Source organism: Notothenia rossii (genome assembly GCF_949606895.1).
Source record: "Notothenia rossii genome assembly, chromosome: 12".
In the NCBI taxonomy this organism is placed as follows: Eukaryota; Metazoa; Chordata; class Actinopteri; order Perciformes; family Nototheniidae; genus Notothenia; species Notothenia rossii.
The window spans coordinates 13,733,028-13,760,673 of NC_136911.1; the positions used below are offsets into that span (position 1 = coordinate 13,733,028).

General features: G+C 41.0%; 2 protein-coding genes and 1 long non-coding RNA gene across 4 annotated transcripts in view; 1 reads left to right on the forward strand and 2 right to left on the reverse strand.

Moving 5' to 3' along the window:
• LOC307026641 overlaps positions 1-5,131 on the reverse strand; it is a 43,158-nt gene extending 38,027 nt beyond the window's left edge. The window contains exon 1 of the long non-coding RNA XR_013804422.1: positions 4,649-5,131. This is a non-coding gene — a long non-coding RNA (uncharacterized lncRNA). The remainder of the gene's footprint in view (positions 1-4,648) is intronic.
• Positions 5,132-19,272: 14,141 nt separating this feature from the next.
• Positions 19,273-25,325, forward strand: LOC307026346 (uncharacterized protein). Of its 2 annotated transcripts, XM_079661681.1 has the most exons (4): positions 19,273-20,082; positions 20,270-22,855; positions 23,494-23,611; positions 23,948-25,325. In XM_079661681.1, exons 2-4 carry the CDS (start codon positions 20,332-20,334, stop codon positions 24,186-24,188), a joined length of 2,883 nt encoding a protein of 960 aa, XP_079517807.1. In that variant the 5' UTR covers positions 19,273-20,082; positions 20,270-20,331; the 3' UTR covers positions 24,189-25,325. The 2 variants fall into 2 exon arrangements, with proteins under 2 accessions (XP_079517807.1, XP_079517808.1); XM_079661682.1 differs by lacking the exon at positions 19,273-20,082 and having other exon boundaries at positions 20,091-22,855.
• Positions 25,326-25,578: 253 nt separating this feature from the next.
• LOC307026347 (C-C motif chemokine 20-like) lies at positions 25,579-27,398 on the reverse strand. Its single transcript, XM_079661683.1, has 4 exons — positions 27,186-27,398; positions 26,814-26,916; positions 26,022-26,096; positions 25,579-25,932 (listed from the first exon to the last, which is right to left on the reverse strand). The coding sequence occupies exons 1-4, from the start codon at positions 27,265-27,267 to the stop codon at positions 25,872-25,874; spliced, it is 321 nt and encodes a 106-aa protein (XP_079517809.1). The 5' UTR covers positions 27,268-27,398; the 3' UTR covers positions 25,579-25,871.
• Between the last annotated feature and the right edge of the window lie 248 nt (positions 27,399-27,646).

Below are 27,646 nucleotides of genomic sequence, written 5' to 3' on the forward strand. Positions count from 1 at the left end.
AAGAGGAGCAGGGGGGAGAGGAGGGAGACAGGAGAGGCCGATTCAGGAGCCCAGACACACTCACAACTATAAATGAACCAAAACAAAAAAAAAAAACAAGTTTCAATGTTTTTTCATATTGGATATTGTATGTTATTGGTTATGGCCATGTACTTATGATTTTATGATTATTTAAATGTATACATTTTTGTTTCATATGGGTGTAGTCTCTTTATTTCCCCCTCAAAATGCACCAGATTGATGCATTTAAGTCCAACATTTAAAATAAAATCTTACCGGGGGAGCATGCCCCCGGACCCCCCTATAGGATTTGAGGCCCGGCCCCACTGTTCCCAAATAGATTTGCAATTTTTTTTAAATAGTAACCCATCTCCATATGTTTCTTTTTGGGTAGTAGATTTAAACTAGAGGGCTATCACTTTGTGCAGCAACGCTATTGACAAATAAATCCAGCAAAATGGCACAAAAAACTGGTAGTGGCCTCAGGGACGAGGAGTCATTTAACCAGCTAGTAGGAGTCAAGCTTTACTTTCTTTTATATCCATAAAGAAAAAGTTAATCTGTTTACAGTTGTTTCATTATGTATGTTGAGAGGTATCCATATATCTCTTCATTTTGCTCTCAAAGTGCACCAGATTGATGCATCTAACTTCAATATTTTAAAAAAAATGTTCCCGGGGGAGCATGCCCCCGGACCCCCCTAGACTAGAGGGTGTCAGGTCCACTCCCCACTTATAAAAATTGCACTTTACCACTGCACCCCCTCTAATCTCAGATGCACCCTGAGTCATTTTGTTTAAGTACAGTGAGCCTTTCTAAAGTATACAGTAAAGAGACAAACCCACCAGCATTATAGGATATACTATGACTTTGTGCCAAATACTTGTTGCTGATTTAGAGTACTGGCACCTTTTTTATTCCAATTCAAGCACTGCCGATAACCCATCCAACGAAGAGGCTCTGAGAAATAGAACATCATGTAAATACATCTTTATCACGATTTATTGAAGCGTGTGAGTCAATAAAATCCCTGACCTGCTTTTTATGCAACAAACAGACATGATGAATAACAATGATGTCTAATATTAGTCATATTATTAGTCATTTTCTCAGTTTAGGTTGAGTGTGGGACTTTTGATGAGGCTGGGTTTTGTGATAAGATCTGTGAGGCATCTTAGCGTTGTGTTAAAATAAAGATGTGTGTTAAATGTTGGCACTATTGTCTGCCCCCAAAATAAGTAAGCCTATAGACAGACCTCTTTATAAACTGCTGCGTGACCTTCACATAGTCCCTTTTATGTCAAACCTAACATAACTTTTTAGTTGAGCTTGTACTAAAAGTGTTGGCATCACTATAACTGAGCTATTTAACATAAATTAGGTTGGATAATACATCTCAGGGCTCGACATTATAAATGGCCCGCTGGCCCGGAAGCACTATTTAGACACCCCGGGCCAGCATAACGTACTTTCCACTTGCCCGCTCGGGCCACAAAAAATATTCTTTAAAAAAAAATTCTTCCTGTGGTATTGGTATTTTGAATAGCAATTTTGTTAAATTGTTTCGTTTATCAAAGCAACAACATAGCGTTTCGTGAGTCGCTTGTCGTTGTTGGGTGAAAAGCAAACAGCTGTTTGCTGCGGAGCGCAGCGCGAGCAGGCTCCCGTGAGCGCGTTCCTTCACTACAGACTCGCCAAAATGTTTTTAATACCACCGGTAAACGGCCAAGCGCCGTGCAAAAAACAATCTTCAAATAAAAGAAAGTCACCGGAGGAGATAAAGGAGAGTGACAGGGAGTATGAGATGAAGAGGGAGAGAACGTTTCAGCCAGCTTGATCGACGGAGTTGGCTTCTCGTGGTTCAGTGAGTGACGCGTCCTAAAACCCGGGTAGACATGTGGAGATTATCCGGCTGAACAAAACGTGCATTTATCAAACAGGTTTGTTTTCCACAGACCTTATTCCCAGCTATTTTCCAAAACCCTGTGCAGAAATCCCATTGCTTTTTGTCGAGGGAACCAGCAGCTTACTTCCTGGTTTTATGACGCGTCACTGGCTGCACTCCTGGGGTAATTCGGGTGAATCTCTTTTTAACCGTCAGAGCCAATAGAATAGGCTAGTTGCACAAATGGAAAATGAGCCAAACGCAGCAGCATTGGATGCACTTCAACCAAAACCCAGGCAGTGATAAAGCGCACCATTTGTAAAGGCAAACTATCCTTTAAAGCAGGGTCAACAAATAATTTCCATCGCCACTTAAAAACACAGTATCTAATAGTAGCATCATTGCTAGAGTTGCATCATTGCTAGATATGGCATCTTGTTTGGACCCCCGGTTCAAGATGGACTTCATCACTGCAGACAGCAAGCCCCAAGTCAAGGCCAGAGTGACATCGGAGATGATGACGACAATCATGACATGCCAGGAGACTGCAGCTGCAAGCTGCAGCACTGAAGTGGAGTGTGAAGTGGCTGGCACGTCCCAGGCAAAGAAAGGCAAGAGGTCTTTGGGAAGTTTCTTTAAACAGAGCGAAGCTGCAGCAAAGGCCGATTCCTCTCAGTACCTAAAGGATGCTGTGGAAGCAGAGTTAAACAGCTACCCGCTAACACCTTCAATAGACAAAGAGGAAGATCCACTTGCATGGTGGAAAACGCACAAAGCAGTCTTTCCACAACTCGCCAAGCTTGCCCGCAAGTACCTATGCATACCTGCTACAAGTGCCCCCTCAGAGAGGCATTTCAGTACAAGTGGCAACATTGTCACTTGCCAACGTTCTTGTCTCAAGCTTGCATTAGTGGATAAACTAGTATTCTTGGCCAAAAACCCCTAAGCCTGATTGAGCAATGCATACAGGCTTAAAAAGTCAAATTATTATATGTGACTACATTATGCAACAGTTGAAATTGTGAAAAATAAATGTTCAGATTGATTTAACTGCTAGGTGCTCTGTTCAGAAAGAAAGCAGATCTTTATTTGTTTAGGCTAGCCATGATGACCAAGAACACTTTGTTTTACTTTGCATTGACTGTTGCTAAGACATTTTGATTTAAAAAAAGATTTGTAAAACAAAATGGTTCACAAGTTGATATTGTTATGTAGTAGTTAAAGTTATTTGTTTTATGACAAATTATATTTATTTTAAGTTGTAATTTTGTAAACCACTCAGGGAGCTGGTGTATAGCTGTTCTTAATTTTATTTGTATAATTTTGTTTAAAAGATGTCCACTACTTTGCTGCTATTTGCACAAAAAAGGTTTTCATTGTGGAATAAAAAGTTAAATGACCTATTTTGTCACGTATGTTAATTCCCTAATGTCAAAATGAAGCTTCCTAGTTTAATGTAATACGTTTAATCTCTTGGATCCCTTCTAGACACCACTCTTCTTGATTCACAGATGAACCCCCTTATTTGAGGGTAAACAACCTGCATTATCATGACATGTTAGATCATGACTTAAGGTTTGATGAGTCAACCAGTTAAGATCCAGACGTCCGTGACTAAAATCCTTCATCCGGTTAAATATAGTTGAAAAAAACGCAATATCAAAAGAAAAGGTATGAATGTATCTTATGTGGATACATTGTTATGCTATAAATTGTTATGCTATAATATAAATAATATATAGATGAACTCAGACGATTGCTAAAAAACTTCAGGTAGGATTTTCTGTGAAATGGCAAGATGGGTGGGAAGAGGGAGGGACGGGGTGGCATGGGAAAGGGATTCCCTATATATTTTTCTTTGTCTTTTCTTTTTGTATTGTCTATATAATTTCTATCTGTATAAATCCCTTTTGTGAGGTCGAAAAAAAAACAACAACAATAAAATGTTGGTCGCAAAAAACAAAAAAAAACGCAATATATACCGCAGGGGGAAAAAAACCGCAATGTCAGTTTTTTTCAAAACCGTGCAGCCCCTGTGTGTGTGTGTGTGTGTGTGTGTGTGTGTGTGTGTGTGTGTGTGTGTGTGTGTGTGTGTGTGTGTGTGTGTGTGTGTGTGTGTGTGTGTGTGTGTGTGTGTGTGTGTGTGTGTGTGTGTGTGTGTGTGTGTGCGTGTGCGTGTGTGTGTAACGGAGCTCAGATGAGAGGGCTCTGATTACAGTTTTAATCCTCTGTCAAACTGCATGTTTTCTGCCATATTTGATGAGAGATAAAAGGATTTTCTGCCACAGGAGTTTGACAGAGAATAACTGAAAAAGTACGCAGTAAAATAACCTCATAGTAGCCTACTAGTCCAACTAGTACTGAGTCCAACAGTAAAGTACTGTATTTGTGGTGGTTGTCTAACTGAGTCCAACTCTGTGTAGATGGAACATCCAGTATTTTGGAGGGGCCCTAACGCGACCCTCCTCTTGAAAGAAAGGGATATAACATAAAAGAACTGTAGTTCTTTAAGTTCATTGTTCGCGAACTGCATCTCTTTAGCTTTTGGCGGAACAAACAAACAAATCGTTTTGTGGGAGGAATCAGTTCATTTCGTTCACTTCAAAGATTCGTTCAAAAAGAACGAATCGTTCGCGAAAGACTCATCACTAGTACACACGCATACACACACACACACGTCCGTCTTACAGGTGTGTCGTTTATGCTTGATAATGAATGTATAATTAGCTTAAAGGCATGCGAGTGTTTCTTTCTGTAGCCTACCTTTCATCCAGTCCACCACCTGACTCGTGCTCCATTTGCTCACCTGTTCCATCACCAGCGCCATCGAGGAAAACTTTGCGCCGACTCTCCGTTGCGCCTGAGCGATGATGTTAACCCAAAACAAAGCTCTGTCAGCCTCTTGCCTCACTCCCTCTGCAGCCAGATGACACCTTAATAACACTATCCCGGTGTGATCCTCCCGCCCGTGGCTCAGCCCGGAGTCGTGTCCCGTTAACGCGGCGCAGCCTTCAGTGCGGGACAGTCCGTGCGTGTGTGCAGCGAACTCCGGTAGGCTACATTCCCCTGCTCGATACGGTCTGACATGTGTCTCGTCCCCTCTTTTCTTCCGAAACCGTTCCCTTGTAGTAGTATGTATGCGAATGAGTGTGTGTGACAAAGAGAGAGGAGTGTGTGTAGGTGTGTGCGCAGCCGGCCCGTTACAGCAGCAGAGTAGGATAGATAAGTCACAACGGACTCAACAACTCTCCCTCTCTCGCTCTCCCTCTGATTAAACCATGCACGCGCCCCGTGGGTGGATTCGCGCGCACTTCAGTTCCCTCTCGAGCGATACAATCATGCAGATGTGGGAAATATATTCTCAGAAGATGTTTAATCAGGCCGTGAGTGTATGAAAAAGATACAAAATATGTGTGTGTGTGTGTGTGTGTGTGTGTGTGTGTGTGTGTGTGTGTGTGTGTGTGTGTGTGTGTGTGTGTGTGTGTGTGTGTGTGTGTGTGTGTGTGTGTGTGTGTGTGTGTGTGTGTGTGTGTGTGTGTGTGTGTGTGTGTTTGTGTGTTGTTGGAGATTTGGAGGATGTTTAAAACCAACCTCGTCTCCGCGTGTCGTTTGATAAACTGGGTAAATTCGTAAAAAGGAAGGGATTAAGAAACACCAGAATGCAAGTGAAACAATAATCTTGTTTTAATGATACAAGGTAACAATACAAATACAAAGGAATCACGAAGCACTCTGCAGAGTACTCCGGGCTCAGGTTCTACCACGTGTGAGACAGGTCTCAGGAACGGCCGGTCAAAAACAAGAGCGCGAACCAAAGGAAAACACAGGCTTTCATACTAAAACACAGGAGGAGGTGTGTGCGTGCTTTCCCCCAGAGGTCATCTTATTGGGAGAGACCAACACATGGCCTGTCGCACCCAATCAGTGCGACACAGCAGAAGAAACCCGGAAACAAAAAGTCTCTTTAAGTTTGACGAAGGTACGAACCTGCTCTAAACAACACGTTTCCTTATCTTATTTCACATCTTGCAGCCAGCACACACACATCCCCTTTATGGCCCTTTGTCCCTGTGTCCATCTTCCCGCCTCAGGCTGCCACACACAAGTTAAAAGTATGTTTTAAGATATAGTTGTTATAGTTGGCTAACTATACGTAATACATGTAAATCACTTTCATATCAATAATAACGAGGAACACATTACCTGTGCTCTTAAGCAGTATTAGAGATGCTTTTCAAATAGTCAAACTTCACACAGGCCTAATATAGAGAACACACTCATTTGTCCTACCGCCTTTCCATTTGTTTGAGCTATCGTTCACATCTTTACTTCAAATAAAAGGTTTCACATTGTATATTTCCAGCTTCCTTTACACATACTGTTATTATTAATACAAAGTAATTAACCACACACATCTATTGAAAACAAGTAGATTTCCCTGATAATTGACATGCTGAAAATGCTCTCTCGTCCCTATCATAAAAGCTGCTTCCATTTCATATAGAGTAATAAAACATGTTTAAGCTAATTTCTCCACAATGTTTGTAGCCATTTAGTACCCACACATGAAAGAATAAGAACAGAGGTATAGTTGAACAGTAATCATGCAGCACATATATATACTGCAATGAAAACACACACATTTGCCCCAAGCATGTGTAACGCACACTCTTCTTTTATGAGGGAAACATTCCAGAGTCTTGGAGCTATCCCCAAATTAGGATGTCCCCTGCTCCCATCCTTCTCTAAACACAAAGACTTCACCTCAATATATTGGGGAGGGAAAATATACTTTGTCCCTTCAAATTTAACACACATGAATATATATAAGGTGACATTAAAATGAATATACCAGATTTAACTTTCCTGCCATGACACGTTACTTTAATACTTCAAATAATTCAAATAATCCTTCAGTGTGTGTGTATGTGTGTGTGTGTGTGTGTATGTGTGTGTGTACATCTAGGGACTGCCTCTGTTGCAAAACGTGATGCCTCCATTTCTCTGTACATTTAAACCATTTCCTTGTGTCCACTTGAGGGCAGTGGTAGCAAATTGATATGGCTAATATGTTAGCAAGATTTGCCAATGGGACACATGTAGAGAGCTACATTATCATAATTTCGACCTGTGTTTGTCCAACTAATAAGTGTGATATTCACCTTTTTACACCTTATGACTCCTGAGAGTGAAACAGTTAAGTTGCTGAACAGCTAAAAAATGAGCTGAACCTCAGTATAAAGCTGGTGGCAGCCAGCTTCAGAGTCAGGTGATTCAAAAATATTAACTAAAGCAGTCTAATCTTGACATATTACTTATTTAAGTGTTCACTGTATCAGAAAGTCAGTTATGGTATTTACCTAATACCTGAAATCTACATTTCATGCTCTACTTGAAAGGAATAAAGTCATGCATGGTCCCTAGACAATGAAGGATAAGCCTGGATTCCCACATGTTCCTATAGTGGTATCATTATTTAAATATCTAAACGTTAAGGTAACATTTCTTAATACTATCCTCAGAGAAAATCCATGATTAAGGAATTGCCTCAACACTGCTTTTAACGCTGGAAAATGCGTTATGCTTGTGCAAAACCACCATGGATAGGCACATCATTAACCATAGAATGAGAGCTGTGCAAAGCAGCCATTATATAGCCAGTTGGGCTAATATACAAGCAGTATTGCCAACATCATTTAAATATACGTAGCAAGCTGTAGATCCACACGTCATTAGCACATTTGCATATTGGTAAAGTGATTTCACATCATATGCTGAAGCAGAATGGTTAAGTGGGTTGAAGCAAAAAGGAGAGTGAGAGACCACTTGCCGAGCTGTGTACTGTGATAACTTAGAGTATAAAGCATGGAAAGGATTACAGTATAGTATATAACTCACTTTGTTCCATGGTCTGAATAAGTTGCTGACATTTCTGCTATGGCTTTCTGGAAATAAAGCCACCATCAAGTGAAGGTACAGTATATGCTGAGAATTACAGCCTCTTAAATCCACTTAGTGCTGTGTAGTAGTCTTGTTAGATAATGTTTTAAGTATTTGGTCTTCATTTTTTGAGCGAAAGTAAAAAAGTAGATGAGAACACTGAAAAAAACAGAAACATTGACTTTAATTAAATATATTTGGTCGATACATTTCACATAACTCTATTAGGCAGTTCAAAGCAATAACACTGAGTTGAACCTATTATTTCCATTACAACTTAATCTGATGTTTTTTTCAAAAGTAGTTTTGTTTTATTTTTCCGTTACAGCAGAAATGTTTCCTGTAAAGTATTTGTTCACGTATTAATGTTTGCCAGTTGGTTGTTAAGCCAACATATTGTAGTAAATTGATCATATAATCAAAGTGATTTAGACATTATTAATGTAATTAAATCAGTAAGGATGCATTGCCTGAGCTATATGAGTCATTAATTCATGAATGATATTTCTGAATAATTTACCTGGGAGACCCTCATATATTCAGGTAGATGAATGCACAGATGCAATGAAGCAGTGTCAGAATGTGGATGGCTACAGTTTCCCTTCCCTATAGAGACCTCTGCTGGTGACAGATGTTGTTGATGTTGGTTACATAGTGAGGAACAGCACTTAAGGCTCTACTCTTTAGCACTGCAGAGACTTGGGAAATGGTGTCATATTTTCCGATTTTTTTTCACCGTTGTAATTGGCACACTATAAGTAGTATGATAGTTGTATTTTTTAAGAGGCAGAAAAAAAACTTTTAATCAGTTGCGGCTGAACTGTATATTAAAAACCTTGTTATGTTTTGCTTTGCTCAGGTAAATATAAAACCTCCTGACTTTTCACCCAGACATTTCCTTTAAAGACTCAAGGCTCCATTTTAGGACCTCTGCTTTTTAATATCTATAGCTACCACTGGCTCAAATAATAAAAAGCACCAACCTAAGTTATCATAGCTACATGCAGATGACACCCAAATGTATATAACAATTTCACCAGGAGACTATTCTCCAATTACAACACTGAGTAAGTGCATTGAGCACATCAATGACTGGATGAGTAGGAACTTTCTCCAATTTCACAAAAAATGTAACTGAGATTATTGTTTTTGGAGCAAAGGAGGAATGAATAAAAGTCACTGCAGAGCTTCAATCGGCAGACTTCAAAACAACAAATAAACCAAGAAATCTAGGTGTAGTGATGGACTCAGACCTGAATTTTAACAGTCATATTAAAACAGTTATTAAGTCTGCACAGTGGCGGCTCCAGAGGACTTTTGTTGGGTAATCTATGGTAGGTTAACCCCTACAGTCAGGGCCGTCCCTCCCTACAGACCGATCATGCAGACTGCGTGGGGCCTCACCTTGTGGAGGGGACCTCATCTTGCGGAGGGTGCCTCAACTGAGCCAAAAATGCTTCGCACCTATGCGCTTATGCGGCACAATTAGTGTGGCGCGGCACGGTTTCTCCACTGCAAGGCTCTACTAGCAAACGCCCCCCCCCCCCCGTAGACGCTTGCAAAACAGAGGGCCTCATCATATAACTTTGCGTGGGGCCTCATGTTGGCCAGGGAAGGCCCTGCATACAGTGGTGGGGCTCAAGTCAGTGTTTGCAATGTAATTACATACACACTATATATCGCCCCCCTTGACAGTGAAACGCCATGCGTGAGGTTTAGATTATTTCCCTGTCTCAATCAAAATTGAACTGTATGAAATAAAAAGGCACATTTGTCTTGTAGTAAATAAAAAGGGCGACCCGGAGCCAATCCTGCAATTTCCCCACAGGTGAAAAAGTTGACATGCTGAAAACCAAACCCCTGCAGGGGGGTCTGGGGGGATTGTACCCCAGGAGATATTTTGAAATACTAACATAAAATACACATTCTGGTACTCTCTTGAGAAGAAAACAAATCTATTACTATAATAAAAAGAATTAATGCCATTTTTGTGTTTTGTTACTTTGTTCTGAAAGCTGAACCTGTAACTCTCCTTTACCAGCAGGCGGCGGTAGTGTGTATTCGTCATTCAAAAGAGGCAACAACCGGAAGACAGACTGGCTCTGGACTGCGTGATACACAGAGAGAAGAAGAACAGACTGCGTGATATACCAACAACAAATAGCGTGTGCGTTGGTCTTTGGTTTCTTCATTCCACATCGCAAAAATAAACTCTTGCGTCCAGCTGAGATGAGAAAGAATAGCCGTCTTTGTGTGCCTTCTTAATCGTTTGTTTGGGTCCCTCACTTCCGTTTCGCTTCTCATGCAGGTTTCGTCGTTTTAAAAATAATGATTCTCAAGCTTATGTGGAATTCACCTGTGAGAAAGAGGGACTGTTTGATCGATGGTGCTCATAGACGGAGGTAAAGTCTCTAGAGCAGTGGTTCTCAACTGGTCAGGCCTCGGGACCCACTTTTTCCTTTGTCAATAAATTGCGACCCGAAATTTGAACCACTCAAATCTATTCAACAAAATATCGTGCTGTATATACGCTTTTCAGCACACATTATTAATGAAAGTGAAGTACAGTGCATATATCCCTTATATCCCTTCACATAACTAAAGGATGCTTTTAAATAAGGTTTAGTGAGATGATGGAATCAAAGCTGAACTGTATAACATACAAAGGCACACATGCTGAAAACCCAACCCCAGGGTCTGGGGGGATTCTCCCCCAGGAGATTTGTAGAAATACTAAATTATAAACTACGCATTCTGGTACACTCTGAGAAGAAAATAAATACATCTGCGACCCACTTTTGGGTCACGACCCACCACTTGAGAACCACTGCTCTAGAGGACCTAAGAACGTTGATGCTCATGGAAGAATTAAAAAACTGTTTGCCTGACAGTATAGCCACATATCTTAATGAGCAAAAACCTGTAAAACTGTCTGATGCTGCGGTTTTGGCTGTTCTCACTCACAAGTCTGTCTTCAGTGTGAGGGGTAGGATGCAGGCCCGGTTTGGTGACAGCCAGGTCAGGGAAAGCCCAGGTTCCACTAACGTGCCATGGCAGGCCAGCATGTCAAGAAGTGCGGAGGAAAAGCCGAGGGAGGTGAATTGGTGTCCTAAGGATAGCCCAGTGTGTTTCTTCTGCCAGAAAAAGGGTCATATTGTGGCTAATTGTTATGCTTTGCGGGATGAGAAGAAGCCTGTTGTTAGGTTTCCCGAGAAGTGACTGGAGATGAGAACCCGCTATGCAAGCACTACAACTGAGACTGTGGTGAAGTGTCAAAAAGGCTTTATTTTGCCCACGACACTGACAAGGAGTTGACGAAGCACACGTAGGGGGAAGACGTGGAGCTGGGCTGATCAGGAGGGGAAGCTGGACGTGGCAGGCAGAGCGGCTGGAGTATGTTGATCTGGAACAGGAAAAACAAGCAGGATTAGGAGATGATCGTCCTTCACTAGGAGCATCAAAAAGTCACGAGGAAAAAAACAATAGTAGGCCTGGACGATAGTTTACCACTGAAGAATAAACAAAGAACTGGCGAAGTCTGAAGATGGGAACCAGGGTTTAAAGCAGGTGCAGGTGAGTAGTGGCAATCAGTGACACGAGCAGCAGCTGAGGAGGTGAGTTGGCGGGAATCGGAATGTAGTTAGCCACGCCCAGCCAGGGAGACAGACACATAGACTAACAGACAAAACAAACACAGACAGGGGAAAAAGAAGGAGGAAGTACTGCAGGTCCTCACACCTGTAAAGTCGGTCGCCTTGGTGAATTCTTCAAAGCCAGGATCTCTTAAGTCAGAACTGGAAGTTTTTGCTCAGATTCTCATGGAGGGAATGGTGTCTTTACCGGGGAAGAACAACAGGGTTCCAGTAACCATTTTGAGGGATACAGCAGCTGTGGGTTCTGGTGATCTTGTGAGGGGGTTTGGTATGCAGTATGTGGGTTTGCCCTTGCATAATATTCACCTTGAGTCAGATCTAGTCACAGGTCCGGTAATTGTCACCCGCGCAAAGTTCAAGTGTGGAGTTGACGTTAGCGATGTTGATTTGTCTGACAGTTTTAAGGCTACGGAATTGGACAGACCGATCAGGGACCCTCCACCGTGGTGTGAGGGTGGGAAATCGGGTACGTTAAGCCTCTGTACTCTGCCTGTGGCACGTCATCAGCTTGCTTGGCCCCTGGGTGTTAATAAACCTGTCGCTGCCTGTGTGGTGGCGCTGTCCAGTGTTGAAAGTGACACCCCTGTCACCTCGGAGGCCTGATTATTGCGGAGCGGGAATAGGGAGGCTGCGAAACTCAGAGATTCTGGTGAATATTGAGTCTCATTTAGCACACTTGCCTGATGCGCAGCGTGCAGACGTAGTGGAACTGATCGTGAAGTGGAGCACCCTGTGTCATACTGCTCCAAGACATTAAATCGCCACCAGCGGGTGTGTTCCACCATCGAAAAGGAAGCACTGGCTATGGTTCTGGCTTTAAACCACTTTGAGGTATACGTTGGGTCATCAAACATTCCTGTCACTGTTCTTACCGACCACAACCCCCTTGTGTTTTTGCAGAGGATGCGTAACACAAGTCAAAGATTGATGCAATTGAGTATTTGTATGCATTGTCGCGCTTATAAATATGTCGCAGTTGTTTTGCGAGTGTTTTTGTGTGTGTATTAAATGGTATTTTCCTGTTCGGTGTGTGGACTGAGTGGTCGTTGAAGACAAACGTAGTCGTGAGCACATCTGACAACTCAGAGTTGATTGTTGTGATTGTTTTGTTTAAAAAAAAAAAATCACTAACTCATGGTGGGGATGTTACTTGCTCCCCTCCTTGTTGTCTTTTCGGTCTCCCTGCTGCACCTGGTCTACCCCTGGCTCCGCCTCTGCCCAGGTGTTCCTAATTCCACTTGCCGTGTTATAAGCAGAAACTGGAGGAAAAGGAGCTCTCGCCTATCCTAACGCCAGGAGACAATCTCTCCCTACATTATCTCTTTGCCATTTTTAGCTTTAGGCTGTGTTTTTGCAGATGTATGTATGTTTAGCCTGGAGGACCTGGTAGTCCAGTTTTCGCGGCTTTATTTTGCTTCCCATAGGGTTTATGTTTGATTTCTGGTTAGGGGGGGGAAGCTCTGGGTCCTACGGCCCGTGGCGTTTGTATGTTCCTTTTGGCCAGTTCTTCAGACCTCCTTTTGTTACCCTTTACACTTGTGTGAGTAAACGGCTGATGTCTAATAAACTCTCATTAAAAAGTACCGGGTTTTTGCGTGTATCATTTTATGTTGCGGGTCTCCCCACGAGCCACTACCACGGAGTAGAGGGCGGGTCGTAATAGTATGGCTGTAGCCTACCCCAGCCATACCCTGGAGCCGCCACTGAGTCTGCATACTACCACCTTAAGAACATATCTAGGATTAAAAGACTAATGTCACAGCAGGATTTTGGAAAAGCTTGCTTTTATTTTCAGCAGACTCGACTACTGTAATGGTTTCTTCACAGGTCTCACTAAAAAATCCATTAGAAAGCTGCAGCTGATTCAGAACGCTGCTGCTCGAGTCCTCATTAACACTAAAAGAGTGGATCACATCAGTCCAATTCTGAAGTCTTTACACTGGCTTCCAGTCCGTCAAATAATTGATTTTAAAGTACTGCTGCTGGTTTTTAAAGCACTGAATGGTTTAGGAACAAATTATATTAACGATCTCCTGCAAAACTATGAACCATCCAGGAGTCTCAGGTCTTCTGGGACGGGTCTGCTCTCTGTTCCAAGAGTAAGAACTAAACATGGAGAAGCAGCGTTTAGCTATTATGCCCCGACTATCTGGAACAAACATCCTGAATCCTGCAGGTCCGCTGCAACTCTTAATACTTTTAAATCCAGATTAAAAATGTATCTTTTTGCCGCTGCATTTGAGTGGGCTGTTTATATCCACACTGCAGTATGGCTTTTATTCATGCATTCTATACATGTTGTGTTTATTTCATTATCTTTGCTTTTTAATGCCTGTTTTTAAATGCCATTTTATTATGTGTTTCTGCTGTATTTATTCTTAAATGTCTTTTATTTTGTAAAGCACTTTGAATTGCCGTGTGCTGAAAGGTGCTATATACGTAAATAAAATTGCCATTAGGGCTGTTTTGGTGTGATATGTCTCAATAACAAACCGCAACTCAAAGTATGTTTTTGTCATTTACCTGCAAAAAATTCACAACAATTCCCTTCGTTGTATTTTGTGTTAAGTTGGCTCATGATAATCAGTAAGTATTATACTGTAGACCAGGGGTCACCAACCTTTTTTAGGATGAGGGCTACTTTCAAAAAATAAAACAAGTCTGGGGCTACTTTTACTTCTCTCTTTTTTTTTTTTTTTGCAGTGTATATATTTAGCACATTTTAACATTATTATATGCTTACCTTTAACCTTTGTGTGCTGTTTGGGTCTCTGGGACCCTTCTTCAGTGTTTACTAAAAGAAAATGTATGCAATTTAATTATTTTAACCTGCATTATTTGGGGGTGGTCCATTGGCATGCACCCCCAGGAAGATTTTTCTTTTAAATGTTGAAGTTAAATGCACCAATCTGGTGCACTTTGAGAACAAAATGAATTTATGGATCCAGCTCTCAACACTCATATGAAAGGGAGCTGTATACTTTTCAATGATCCAAACATCTTTAGAATATGATCACCAATAACAAATCATTTAAACTTGTTTATTCTTATCTTATGCTTTAGCATTCTTTCTTTCTATTTATGCATAATTGACTAATCACTCCCCTTTTAAACTGTTTATTTTAACTGTCCTATAGTAGGCCTGCACATTGGAATGATCTCTCGCTCTCTCTCTTAAATCACGGTCAAACTCCTTATGAAGTGGTGAGGTGCCACATTACTTTTCTTTTTCTTTGCTTTTCGGAGCACGTGGCGGGCAAGTCGAATCTGGCTGAAGATTGCCTCTCCAGAGTCGTCATCAGAGCCGTCCAGTTGGGCCTGGTCTATACTCGCATGGTGGCGGACCAGGTCACAGACCCCGGCGTCCAGGCTCTGAAGGTGGAGGGCGCGGGGCTGCGCTTGGAGGACGTGGTGTTTGGCGACGCGGGCGTTACCCTCCTGTGTGACATCTCCATGGGCCTGTCGCGGCCAGTCGTTCCTGCCAGCTGGAGGCATCCTGTGTTCGAGGCTGTGCACGGACTGTCACACCCCGGCGTTAAGCCTTCGGTGCGCTTGGTGGCCGCGAAGTTAGTCTGGCAAGGGCTGAAAAAGGACGTGAGGACTTGGGCTGGTGAGTGCGTGGCTTGTCAGCGCGCTAAGGTGCACCGCCACACGAAGGCCCCTTTGGAGCGTTTCCTGGTGCCTGAGGGGAGGTTTGACCACGTTAACATCGACCTGGTTGGTCCGTTGCCCTCCTCTCAGGGTTTTTCCTACTTCCTCACCATGGTGGACAGGACGACCCATTGGCCGGAGGCGGTCCCGCTCGTTTCGACGTCGGCCGCAGAAGTTGCCCGGGCCTTCATTGCAACGTGGGTGTGTCGTTTTGGCACCCCGTCGGACATTTCCTCAGACAGGGGCTCTCAGTTCACGTCCGAACTCTGGAACGCCGTGGCAGGCGGTTTGGGGGTTAAGCTGCACAGGACTACCGCTTAACACCCTCAGGCTAACGGCCTCTGCGAGCACTTCCATCGCTCCATGAAGGCGGCGCTCAAGGCCGGACTTACGGACGGTAACTGGGTCAACAAGCTGCCCTGGGTGATGCTGGGCCTGAGGACCGCACCTAAGGAAGATCTGCAGTTTTCTACAGCGGAGATGGTCTACGGTCAGCCGTTGAGAGTTCCAGGAGATTTCCTCCCAAACGCATCAGCTCCCTGGTCTGCCATGGCCCAGCGGGTTTTCCTACGGGACGCGGCCGAGGCTTTCGCTCCAGTTCCGACCACTCAGCACGGTGTGCCAAGGTCTCAAGTTCACACCAGATACTGACTGGTTTTCGGACCCCCCCAGACCCCCCCAATAAAGCAAAAATGCACATTTCAGAGTGGCCTTTTATTGTGGCCAGCATAAGGCACACCTGTGCAATAATCATGCTGTCTAATCAGCATCTTGCGCTCACTATCCCAGATTTTTTCAGATTTGTGAACAATATTTGAGAGAAATGGTTATTTTGTGTATATAGAAAATGTTTTAGATCTTTGAGTTCATCTCATGAAAAATGGGAGCAAAAACAAAAGTGTTGCGTTTATATTTTTGTTCAGTGTAGTATGCTGCTGTGACAAAAACATTTCTCAACTTGGGATCAATAAAGTATATCTTATCTTATCTTAAGATGATCGATGGCTACTGCCATTTTTGGACCCGGGGGCTAGACCCGTCCAATTCCAGTTTTGGAAAGTCTGCCGTGGTTCCATTCCCTTTTATAGAGCTGTTTGACGTCCAGCGTAACCTTTTCGCTCTGCCACTCCAACATCCAATCACAGGGCTTGATGACTAATCACGGGGTTTGTAAAGCAAGGCGGATGTTGTAGTCCCAAACGATAGCTGGGGATTCTGGGTAGTGTAGTGTCTTCGGAAACTGTAGTGTCTAAACTCCTAAAAAACTATTTGTTTCTCTGAATCGAAGGTTAAAAACACAAAAGCATTGTACACAATTTAAACCAATCAATATTGTTTAATTAACAAGGATACACTGATGTTTTTAAGTGGATGAGTAATGCAGATATCACTGTGTAATCATTTGACAGTCAGGGGAATATATCCGGTTTTATAATGAAATTTCGAGACCGGAAAAACTGTTTTCACCGACGCTAACTTTACATGGAAGCTGCCGCATATACACGTTATCCTGGCGAGACCTCAAATCATCTTCGTAATATCTATCAAACTATATATCCTACACATCCACTGGACGTGGATTCTAAAAGTACAATATACACTTCTCGCTAGAAATCTAATCAAAAAGCATTTTAATGGCCAAACTATTCCACAATTTAGGATTTTCCAGAGAGGGTTATTTATGAATAAACGAGAGCATGTTGTTTCTTACACGACCACTAGAGGTGCTACACTTTAAAACGTGGCTATGGGTCGTAATCTAAGGTGCTTAAACAATCTACCTATTTGGTCGTTTTTTGTAGGAGGACAGGCTGTTTGGATTTGCTTGGCGAGCTATTTTTAGAACGTGCCCCGCGGGCACCGTGTTGGCTACCCCTGCTGTAGACCTACCTATTGAAAGATTTCGTTAACTGTCATATGAGGGCAGTGAGACATGAAAGAGCAAAGCACTGTTCCAAGATGGTGGCTAGCAACTCTATTGAGCTACTGCACAACTGTCTATTGCAAACCCCAACCGATTTGATCACCACACAAAAGAGGAAAAAAATGATAAATAAACAAGCTTTGTGGCACATGTGACCCACTATATTTGATTCAGTCCTACAGTGTTTACATATATCGTCTTGTGGAGAGTCTTTCTCCCATCTAAGATGAAAAAAGAGAGTTATTGTCTGTTTTGTAAATCCAGTCTCCTTGAATGAAGGTTTTCTCGGTTTGAACATTGAACTCTGCACTTGGGTCCATCCTGTGCTGCTCAATCCTAACAGTCTTTCTCCCATCTAAGATGAAAACATAAACAAAATACTGGCATCTGTACTTTTAAACTACTTTTATGTAACAGGTTTGTAGCACATGTTAGGACAGGTGACAGGGCTGTCAGTGTAGCAGCTCCCATCCTCCCAGTACATATCCGGACTGCTGAGTCTATTGGACTTTTTAAATCTCAGCTAAAAACTCACCTCTTTGCACTGGCGTTTAATACTAGTTGAACATTACATTTTTACATTTGTATGTGTTTTTATATGTTTCTAGTTATTCTGCTTTTTATCATCTTTTTAATTATTGTTTTATTATTGTACTCCCATTGTGTTATTTTATATTGTAGTTATTGCCTGCACAGCACTTTGGTCAACTGAAGGTTGTTTTTAAATGTGCTATAAATAAATAAAGATTGAGATTGATATTGAGAGGCAGTGAGAAAAGAGCAATTTGCATATCATGGGAAAGCAGCTTTACTTAGATTCAGTTTCTAACTCAATTCAGATCAGCACAGTGATTTCAGTGAATGTGGCTCAGTCTACAATCTACATCATGTGATGGACAGCAGGGAAGGCTACATCAAAAAAACGTTTCCTCATTTAGTGTGCACTTTGTTGCCATAATATGGGTAATCTTTTCTGAAACATATAAATTGATTTTGAAACCTTATAAAAATGTGGGATATGTTGTACGTCGGTATGTGAAGAATGTTTGAACATGAGCAGAGGTCTTGCTGAAACAGATTTGAGGTATTTTAGTCTTATATCAATTCCTCAATAAGCAGACACGTATTACGGGGAAAAGTGCTGCATGCAGTTTAAAGAAGAAGTCTTGCCTTAACGAAACTAGACAAAGAGGATGGAAAACTGAATCCTTTCTGTGTGCTAACTGAGAAGGGATAACACTATATGACTCTCCATCCATAGTCTCCCTCTACAGCACCTTTGTTTAGTAATGCACCACATCTCTTCCTCATTTTGTTTTAATGAATTTGAGCAGTGAAGTTTCTCAACAATCAATACTTTCCTTGACTGAGGTAGTTACTGATTTACGAAGCAGCATCAAGAGGAAGTGTAAATTCCTTAGTTGGATTTTCTCACACTCTGTTTAGGCCCTTCATTGTTTGAATAGAAGAAGTGTATCCCAACAAAAGTGCATGATACATAAAATAAGAAGTAAAAAAGGGAATAGAGAAATTAGAACTAGGGTGCATTTAAGGTTCTCTAAGAAATGTGTTTACATACATTATATTACATTACATTGCATTGCATTTAGCTGACGCTTTTATCCAAAGCGACTTACAATAAGTAATAATAATAATAATAATACATTACATTTATAAAGCGCTTTTCCTGGTGCTCAAAGCGCTTGTACAAGTACATTCGACCAGGGAGATACAACCTTGAAGAAAACAGAATCATATAAGTACATCAGGTTTCATAGAGCTAAAACATTTCAAGTGCTACTCAACTGGCTATAGATAAGCCAGTCCTTTATTAGTATATAAGTGCTTTGTTAGTAATTCTATCGCTCGAATTGGAGTCGAAAGAGATGAGTTTTCAGTCTGCGCCGGAAGATGTGCAAGCTATCTGTTGTCCTGATTTCAATGGGGAGCCATTTTGGAGGCAGGATAGCAAACCCACGTGTTCTTGCTGATGGGAACTTGGGTCCTCCTCGCAGTGCGGGTGCAGCGAGCTGTTTGGACGATGCAGAGCGGAGTGCACGTGCTGGGGTGTACGGTTTAACCATGTCCTGGATGTACGAAGGGCCAGATCCATTCGCAGCATGGTACGCAAGTACCAGTGTCTTGAAGTGGATTCTAGCAGTTACTGGAAGCCAGTGAAGGGAGCGGAGGAGCGGTGTGGTGTGGGAACATTTTGGAAGGTTGAAGACCAGACGAGCAGCTGCATTCTGGATGAGCTGCAGAGGTCGGATGGCACATACAGGTAGACCAGCCAGGAGGGAGTTGCAGTAGTCTAGGCGTGAGATGACGAGAGCCTGGACCAGAACCTGCGTTGCTTTCTGGGACAGCTGGGGATGTATCCTCCTGATGTTGTAAAGAGTGTATCTGCAGCAGCGGGTTGTAGCAGCAATGTTTGCAGTGAAGGACAGTTTGTTATCTAGGATCACACCCAGATTCCTTGCATTCTGAGTCGGGGAAACAACAGAGGTGCCGATGTTGATTGTTAGGTCAAGAGTGGGACAATCTTTTCCCGGAAGGAAAAGCAGTTCAGTCTTGTCAAGGTTGAGCTTGAGGTGGTGAGCAGACATCCACTGAGAGATGTCAGCTAGACAAGCAGAGATGCGCATATTACACATCATTAACACAATGTAATTCTTGAGAAAAAAGACAACTCTTCAAAACACATTTCTGATTTTCCAAAAAAAGCTCAGAGGCATGAAATACTGTCCATATATAATTTAGGATGCCTTTGAAAAAACAGCCGCACTTCTTTCCACTCTCACTTCCTTGTGCGATTCCGACAAAAGAGGACAGGGAAGAGTCAGAGCAAAGAAGTTTCTACTGGAGATGAACATGTTTGTCCTGTACACAGTCTATTGCATGGTAAAGGAGAACATTTCTACTCTTTTTATCTGAGAGGAACATTTCATTTCAACAAAGGAGGTTCATTTTAGTAGAAGAATCTGCGGCTACGTCATCAGTTATTAATCAGCTCTTCTTGGTGAACCACAGTGAGTATCAGAAACTATTTCTGCTAAAACATTTATAAGACAAAGTGAACTCTCGGAGTTCAGATGTCCAGTTATCGTACTGCACCTATTTGTGGTGATCATTTATGTGGAGTATGAGTGTTTGAATTTGGATTATTTGTTGTTTGTTTCTGTTTTTGATGTCCTTTTTTTGTTTTGGAATTTCCAGGATCACATTCTGCTGACTTTTTCACCAGGAAGACATTTTTTGTTTTTTGCAAAGATAAAAAAATGGCTGCTAGAGTAAAAGAGGACAGATCAATGCCAACACCAGGACCCAAGTGGTTCAAACTAAGTTATTTTTTATTTTTGCTGAATATCAGTAGTATTGTTGCTCCAGTCACAGGATTCTCAGTTAAGTCATGCCGAATCAGTAATAATACTGCCATATGTTCCACGAATGAACTCAAATCTGTCCCTCGAGGAATTCCCGTAACCGTGAAAGGTTTAAACTTGTCGAGGAACAAAATTCCAAAATTGCAAGTGTCAGATTTCAAAAGTCTATCTGTTTTGATGCATTTAGAGCTTCAACGGAACACTATTTCTCAGATCGACACAGGCGCTTTCAGAAATCTGATTTCCCTCAAAACTTTGAATCTAGATCATAATCAACTTGTTCAACTTGGAGATGATCTTTTTGAAGGTCTGAGCAATCTCACAGAGCTCAGAATGAATAATAATAAAATTCAAGCGGTGTCATCCACCTCGTTTAGGTCCTTAACAAGCTTAACGCTTTTGGAAATCTCCAGCAACAAACTGCAGCACATAACAACATTGAATTCAGTAATACAGAATCTGCCAAATTTACAGATGCTGTCAGTTGAAGACAACAATTTACCCACTTTCAAGTCATGGGAAATGACAAACCGCTCTCTAAAACTTACGCAACTTCATTTGTCTCAGAATCGCTTTTCAGTCTTTAGTATCACTGCGGATGTTTTTCCAAATCTTAAATTGTTGAACATCGGCTGCACTTATAAAAAACCACCGCTGAAATGGGACGTTGGTAAGACTTTTCTTCGTCAAGTTTCCACTCTTGATATAAGTGGGCTTCAAATGACTCCTGATGACAGGAAAACAATACAAGAGCTCTTCAACTTCTCACTGACCTCTCTGAAGATGAATGCTATGAAACGATCAAACCTTCCAAAACTAATCAATATGTCCTGCACCATCCCAACAGTGTCCAAACTCCAACTCCAACGTAACAACCTCTTTTTTATCAGGTCAAATTTGTTCCAGGGGTGTATTCATGTAAAAGAGTTAGATTTATCAGATAATGGAATACGAAATATTTCAGACAAGGCTTTCACATATCTTCAAGGTTTAAGGATCTTAGATCTGAGTCAAAACAAGCTTTTATCTGTTCCAGCTGCCACTAGCAATCTACCGAGACTTGAAAAGCTGTCTCTCCAAATGAATAACATCAGCAGACTTGAGTGTCACGATTTCACCAATCTGACAGGGCTCAGAGAGCTTTACCTTCACCAGAATAAGATTTCAGCTCTACAAAAATGTGTTTTCAAGGATTTAATAGGATTAAAAGTTTTAAAGCTAGAGGCAAACAACATCTACAATTTAGGAGATGCTTTCACAGAGTTCTTACCAAATCTTACACAACTGCATTTGAATACAAATAAACTCTCCGCCATTCAGCGGGGGGATTTTAAAGGCTTGCAATCCCTCAAGAATTTGTCATTACATGAAAATAAAATAGAGAAACTTGCAAATGGCTCCTTCATCGGATTGACGGATCTAACTCTTATTCAGCTGCAATTAAATAGTTTAAAAGAATATACATTCAGAGATGCTTTCAATGATCTAATACATTTGAAAAGATTGGATTTAAGGGAGAATCACATTCAATACCCCAACGATAAAGCTCTGCGTGATCCACCATTTTCTCAGCTGTCTGATCTGGAGACACTGGCTATGCCAGCGCAACACAGAAGGTTGAAGTCTCATCTGCCTCGCAACTTTCTGAAAGGTTTGACTAACCTTTTGTATTTCGATGCAAGGAACATGCAACTTCTGTATTTCCACAAAGACATGTTTAATTACACGCCGAAATTGCAAACACTTGACATTAGCTCAAATGACCTAAAAGATCTTTCTCCGGATCTGTTTTTCCAAATTGGCAACCTTAAAAGCCTCTACATATCTAGAACAAGTCTTGGGTCTCTAGATTTCCTTATTGATGCCAACCTTACAAACCTGGAGTTTCTACAGGCAAGACATAATGAATATTCAGTTATCAGTATGGAAGTTATAAAGTCCCTACCGGCTCTAGTTTACATTGATCTTAAGGGCAATAGTTTCACCTGTGACTGCGATAATGTCTGGTTTGGCCAATGGGCAGTTAATGACCTGCAAACACAAGTGGTTGACGCCTCCAACTTTGAGTGCAACTATCCAAAAGGCCTTAAAGGTAAGAAACTGTTGGACCTAGACGTACGTTCCTGCACCGTGGACATTGAATTCATCTACTTTATCACCACCGTGTGTGCATTACTCCTATTTATGGTGGTGACCTTCACCTACCATTTCCTGAGGTGGCAACTGGCCTACGCCTACTACATCTTCCTGGCTTTGCTCTTTGAAACAAAGTATAAAAACAAGCAAGCTCCAAATCAGTATGACGCCTTCATCTCCTACAACGGCCATGATGAGCCATGGGTCATCAAAGAGCTGGTGCCAAAACTGGAAGAAGAGCAGGGCTTCAAATTGTGTCTGCACCATCGAGACTTCGAGCCAGGTGAGACTGCGTGTTGCACCAGGCACTAAACAAATATTTTAGCCATGCTTGTTAATTATTTTGGAATGGCAATGTTATTCTATCAGGTGGTTGGTCGAGAATTATGGCAGTGTTCAGATTAAGGATCGGTTTCAGGGGTCTTTATTTCGAAAAAAAGGGCAAAGAGCAACATTGCTAAACTGGCAACTGACTGGGTAACATGGGGGCTGGTACTGTATGTGTTCTGACAGATTGATTGGTAAATTAGACATGGTTGTGTAGAAAACTATTATAAGAGTAGGAACGTCGTGGGGTTTCTGGGAGAAGGGTGGAGTATTGCAATAGAGATGCAGGGGCTTGGGGAGGAACAGAAAGGCAGAAGGGTCACAAATTACTACAAACAAGAAGAGCTTTCACAATTGGCCAAAAAGATGTTTGAGAATTAAAAAAATAAATAAAAATAGGTTCATACATTTCTTACGTTTAGTTAATATAATTGTATTTCCATGACACCGTATCTTAACTGGCAGATCATTTTCGCAGTAGTTTTGTACTTTATCTTTTCCCCAGAAGGTGTTACGATAGTACTTTTTTAACTACACCATCAGATGAACTAATCAGGTGAATATCTACTAATGTTTTCCTTAACTCTACCTCAGGTAAACCCATCATTGACAACATAACAGATGCCATTTATGGAAGCAGGAAGACAATCTGTGTCATCAGTCGCAAATATCTTGAGAGTGAATGGTGCTCCAGAGAGATCCAGGTGGCCAGGTAACATGCAAGCTGACTTTAAACGTATCTGAGCTAAGACACATGGCAGTCCAAAGCCTCCCTTACTGTTCTTTAATGGGGTCTCTATTAAAATTACAGAAACATTCAAATCTCTGCAAGCAAAACATAATTTCAAACACCATGTTTACCATGAACGTGGTCATAATCTTAAACCTAAACCAAGTCTGAAACTTTGAAAGAATCAAAAATAATTGCTTTTGATTCATCTTTATCTGAAATGAAATTTTAGAAATGTCTGATATGTTACTGACATAGCATTTGTATTAAAAGGTTATTACAATACATTTGTTCCATCCGTCTGTTTCCTCTGTGTAGCTTCCGCCTGTTTGATGAGCAGAAGGACGTGCTGGTTCTGGTGTTTCTGGAGGATATTCCCACCTCTCAGCTGTCTGTTTACCACCACATAAGGAAGCTGCTGAAGAGGCAGACCTACCTGAGCTGGCCTCAAGCTGAGGAGCACCCCAAGCTGTTCTGGGTGAAACTCTGCAAGGCTCTGAAGAACAGAGAAGATATCAACGAGGACAGATTACTCCTCACTGTGGGGGACAGACCATGATGGAAAGGAAATATAATCCTCTTTCTGTGAGATTTGGAGTCGTATTGGAATGTGTTGGTTTGTTCAAAAATGTAGCAAAGTATACCTGAAGGAGGTTTCTGGGATTACATTTACCTACCAACTAGATCAGCTGCTTTTACAGCTCTGCACTGGTTTAACTGAAATGGAAATTAATAGTTTCCATACACACAAACTGGAAAACCAAGTTATGACTAAGTATGAGTGAAATGTGTTTTTTCCATAAGCTGGTGAGCCCTACTTTCACTTCTAGAATGGGGCAGTGAACAGATAGTCATGATTATGATCATCTTTTAGGATGCCACAGTTTGATTTCACTCTTTGAAAGTTTTCCGCAACATTTGGAAAACTGTCTCTTGTAAAACTGTATATATTGAATTTAAACCTTTATTTTAACTTTTAAAAGCAGTTAGCACGAAATGAGCTCTCTACTTTTCTATGTTTTTGTTCATCCCATAACGCTTAACGCATGTTTTACAGTCAAGCTTTATTCAAACCTACAGGACTTTACTTCTAAAGTTTCAAGAGATACAAAAACTGTAGACTTCAAATTATGGGAAATGTTAAAGGCCCCCTAATATACTGTTTTTCATCAATATATTATAGGTCTCAGATATATTCAAAACGTGTCTCTGAAGTGTTTGGCTCGAAATACCAAACACATCATGCAGTGTAGCATCCCACAAACCCCTCTGTTTCAGCCCTGTTTCAAAAGCGCTGATTCTCTGTCTTTTACTTTGTGAAGATAAGATTTGATTAGATGAGATCCAGGTGATAAGGTGGGCGAGTGTTACGTTGTTTGGTTATTGGCTAATGGTTACACAAGCCAAAAAATCCTGACATCATAAAGTGGCCAAAAACTGATCCACTCATTTTCAGACAGAATTTTTTAGAATCTCTTTACACAGATGGGACACATGTTTGTGTTTAAAATACGAAAAAGTGGATTTTGCATAATAAGTTACCTTTCATGGTGCGAAACACTAGGATATTGTTGAATTATATATCAATGAAAAGCTAGAACAATGTGTAGAACAAATATGATACAATCAAACAGTGTGGAATAAGATGATTTTAAAGCTATTCTATTAAAACAAAATTAAAATCTTATATTTCAAACGGGTTTTTGTCATTTATGCCTATTTACTTTATTAATTATCAGAAAACTGATTTTCAACCCTATTCTGTCGTTGTGATTTATCTACTGTTATATCATGTATACTGTATTGTGCTCCTCTTGATTCTTTGCACCCTATTTGAAATGCTGACCTTTGGTTTACTCATTTAACACTGTAAACTAGGATAACATTTAGAATGTGCAGCAGATATATGTAACATATATGCTGAATGTTATGAAACTCAGACAAATGCATTATTAAACATCTCTATTTTTATTAATCCTTTGACAATATAAATTACAATTCAAACGTTTACTCTCCATTCCTCTTTACTAAAATGTCTTTACAAAAATATACTTCAATGATGCTCTGCACCTTCAGTGTACAGTTTACTACCTGTTTATAAAACACACAATCTTTTATAATAAGATGTAATATAATAATTTAACAAAATGACATGATAATTTACTTCGGTGTACGAAGGCTTTTAAACATTAGTTATATCCTTCATACAGTAACTTCCGTATACAGCTCATGTGTCGTGCCCTCAGGTTCGGTTATGTTGTGATCTTACTGTTCTTCTTCCTCCTTTCTTCTTCCTCCTTTCACTGCAGAAAATAATGAAAACACAATATTATTTGAGTTCAATATTCGGTAAGAGTACTTATTGAAGTTAGAGACAAATGTGTATACTCACTCCAGACATTTCTTCTCTCTCTGAGTATGGATGCTTGAAGGGTCAGCACACACAAACCTTCCTGGCAGGTGGAATCTGTGAAAAAAAGTGAAGACTTCATCAAACACGAGACGCATGAATGCAGTTCACCAGAAAAACCGGTCCTTTCCAGGTTGTGTATTAACCTGTTAGTGTCTCTATACTCTACATCTTGCAACAGTTACATATGGGGGTGAATCCTGCTGTTAGGTTGTTTAGTGGTCAAAATAATTACCGTAATAAAGAAAGCAATATCAATGACCAAGGATATGTTTAATGAAAAACAAGGAATACACAAGATATAAGATATATCATTTAAAATGCCACTCTCCAGAGAGTTTGCTTGTTTATATCTTCATCTCCTTTTCTAAAAAATGTCAGACACCCAAACTCGTTTATCTTAGGTCCACTGTCACTATTTCTAAGTAGGGCCACAATGATTTGTCAATTAACTGATTATCAGATGAAATAAAAAATACTTTTTGGTCATAAAGCAAACAAGCCAACCATTAACAACTCAAGAAAGAAATTAAATATATTATGTTATTTGACACATCACCTTGGTATGTAGTATAACGTCATAGGGATAATTCAATTCAGAAACATGTCTGCAGATTAATTAATAATAACATTTATTGTGCAATTGCACCTTTTGTCCATAACATTATGTTGTAATATCCATGTGAGACTGTTGTCACTGACTTGCTCCCTGTTCTGCTGTTACTACTGAAGTGCAGAATTGTAGTCTGAAAAGAGATTTAATCATTTACTCACATAATAGCGTCGATGTCACAGGAGGTGTTAATGGTCTGGACGGTGTATCCGAGCAGCCGTTTGCATGGCAATCGACGACTGCTGTAACTCAGGCAGCAGCTCACTGCAAACACATTGTGAACAAAAATACATTATAAACATTTTTCTACAAGTTAAATAATTTGCTTTTTAACCTTGATTTTACCCTGAAACATACAATGGTAAATCTGCCTGTTTTCAGAGCTTTAGGATTTGCAGGTACTTCATGTAACACAAGCTAAATAAATTACAGGACTTGTTTCCTTATCCTTTTATAAATGGATCTACACTTGCCAGAGATGACACAAACAAAACTGCACATGTATTATCTGTAGCTTGATCTGTAGAACTCACCTGACTGTGTGCTGCCGATAAAGGTTGACAGGATGACCAGGGAGCACAGAGTTGCCAGGAAACATACTTTACTGCTTGGCATGGTTTCCTATAGTTGGAGTGTTTATTCGGGTAGTGCTTTTAGAGCCGGTGTAAAATGCCTGGAGGAATCTAGTGAGAGTGTGACTGAGTCTTCACGTCTCACTCCTTTTAACTAGTGTACAGTAGGACGTGTCTGGGATTTTCCCGTGCTCGGCAGGATTGTGCAATGCCATACCATTGTTAAGAATGTGGAAATGAGCCAGGAAACGGAGCAAAGTTAAATATTGAACAGAAGCCAGCATGAGTAAACTAGATTAAAACTTTTAAAGACTTCTACAATGAGAGTTGTTAGCAGCCCTAGCTCCAAAAGTTGCATAATTGTAGTTTAGTTGGCATTACTCACAGCTAGTTTAATTAGGCTTCCTTGACACTTCTGTGTT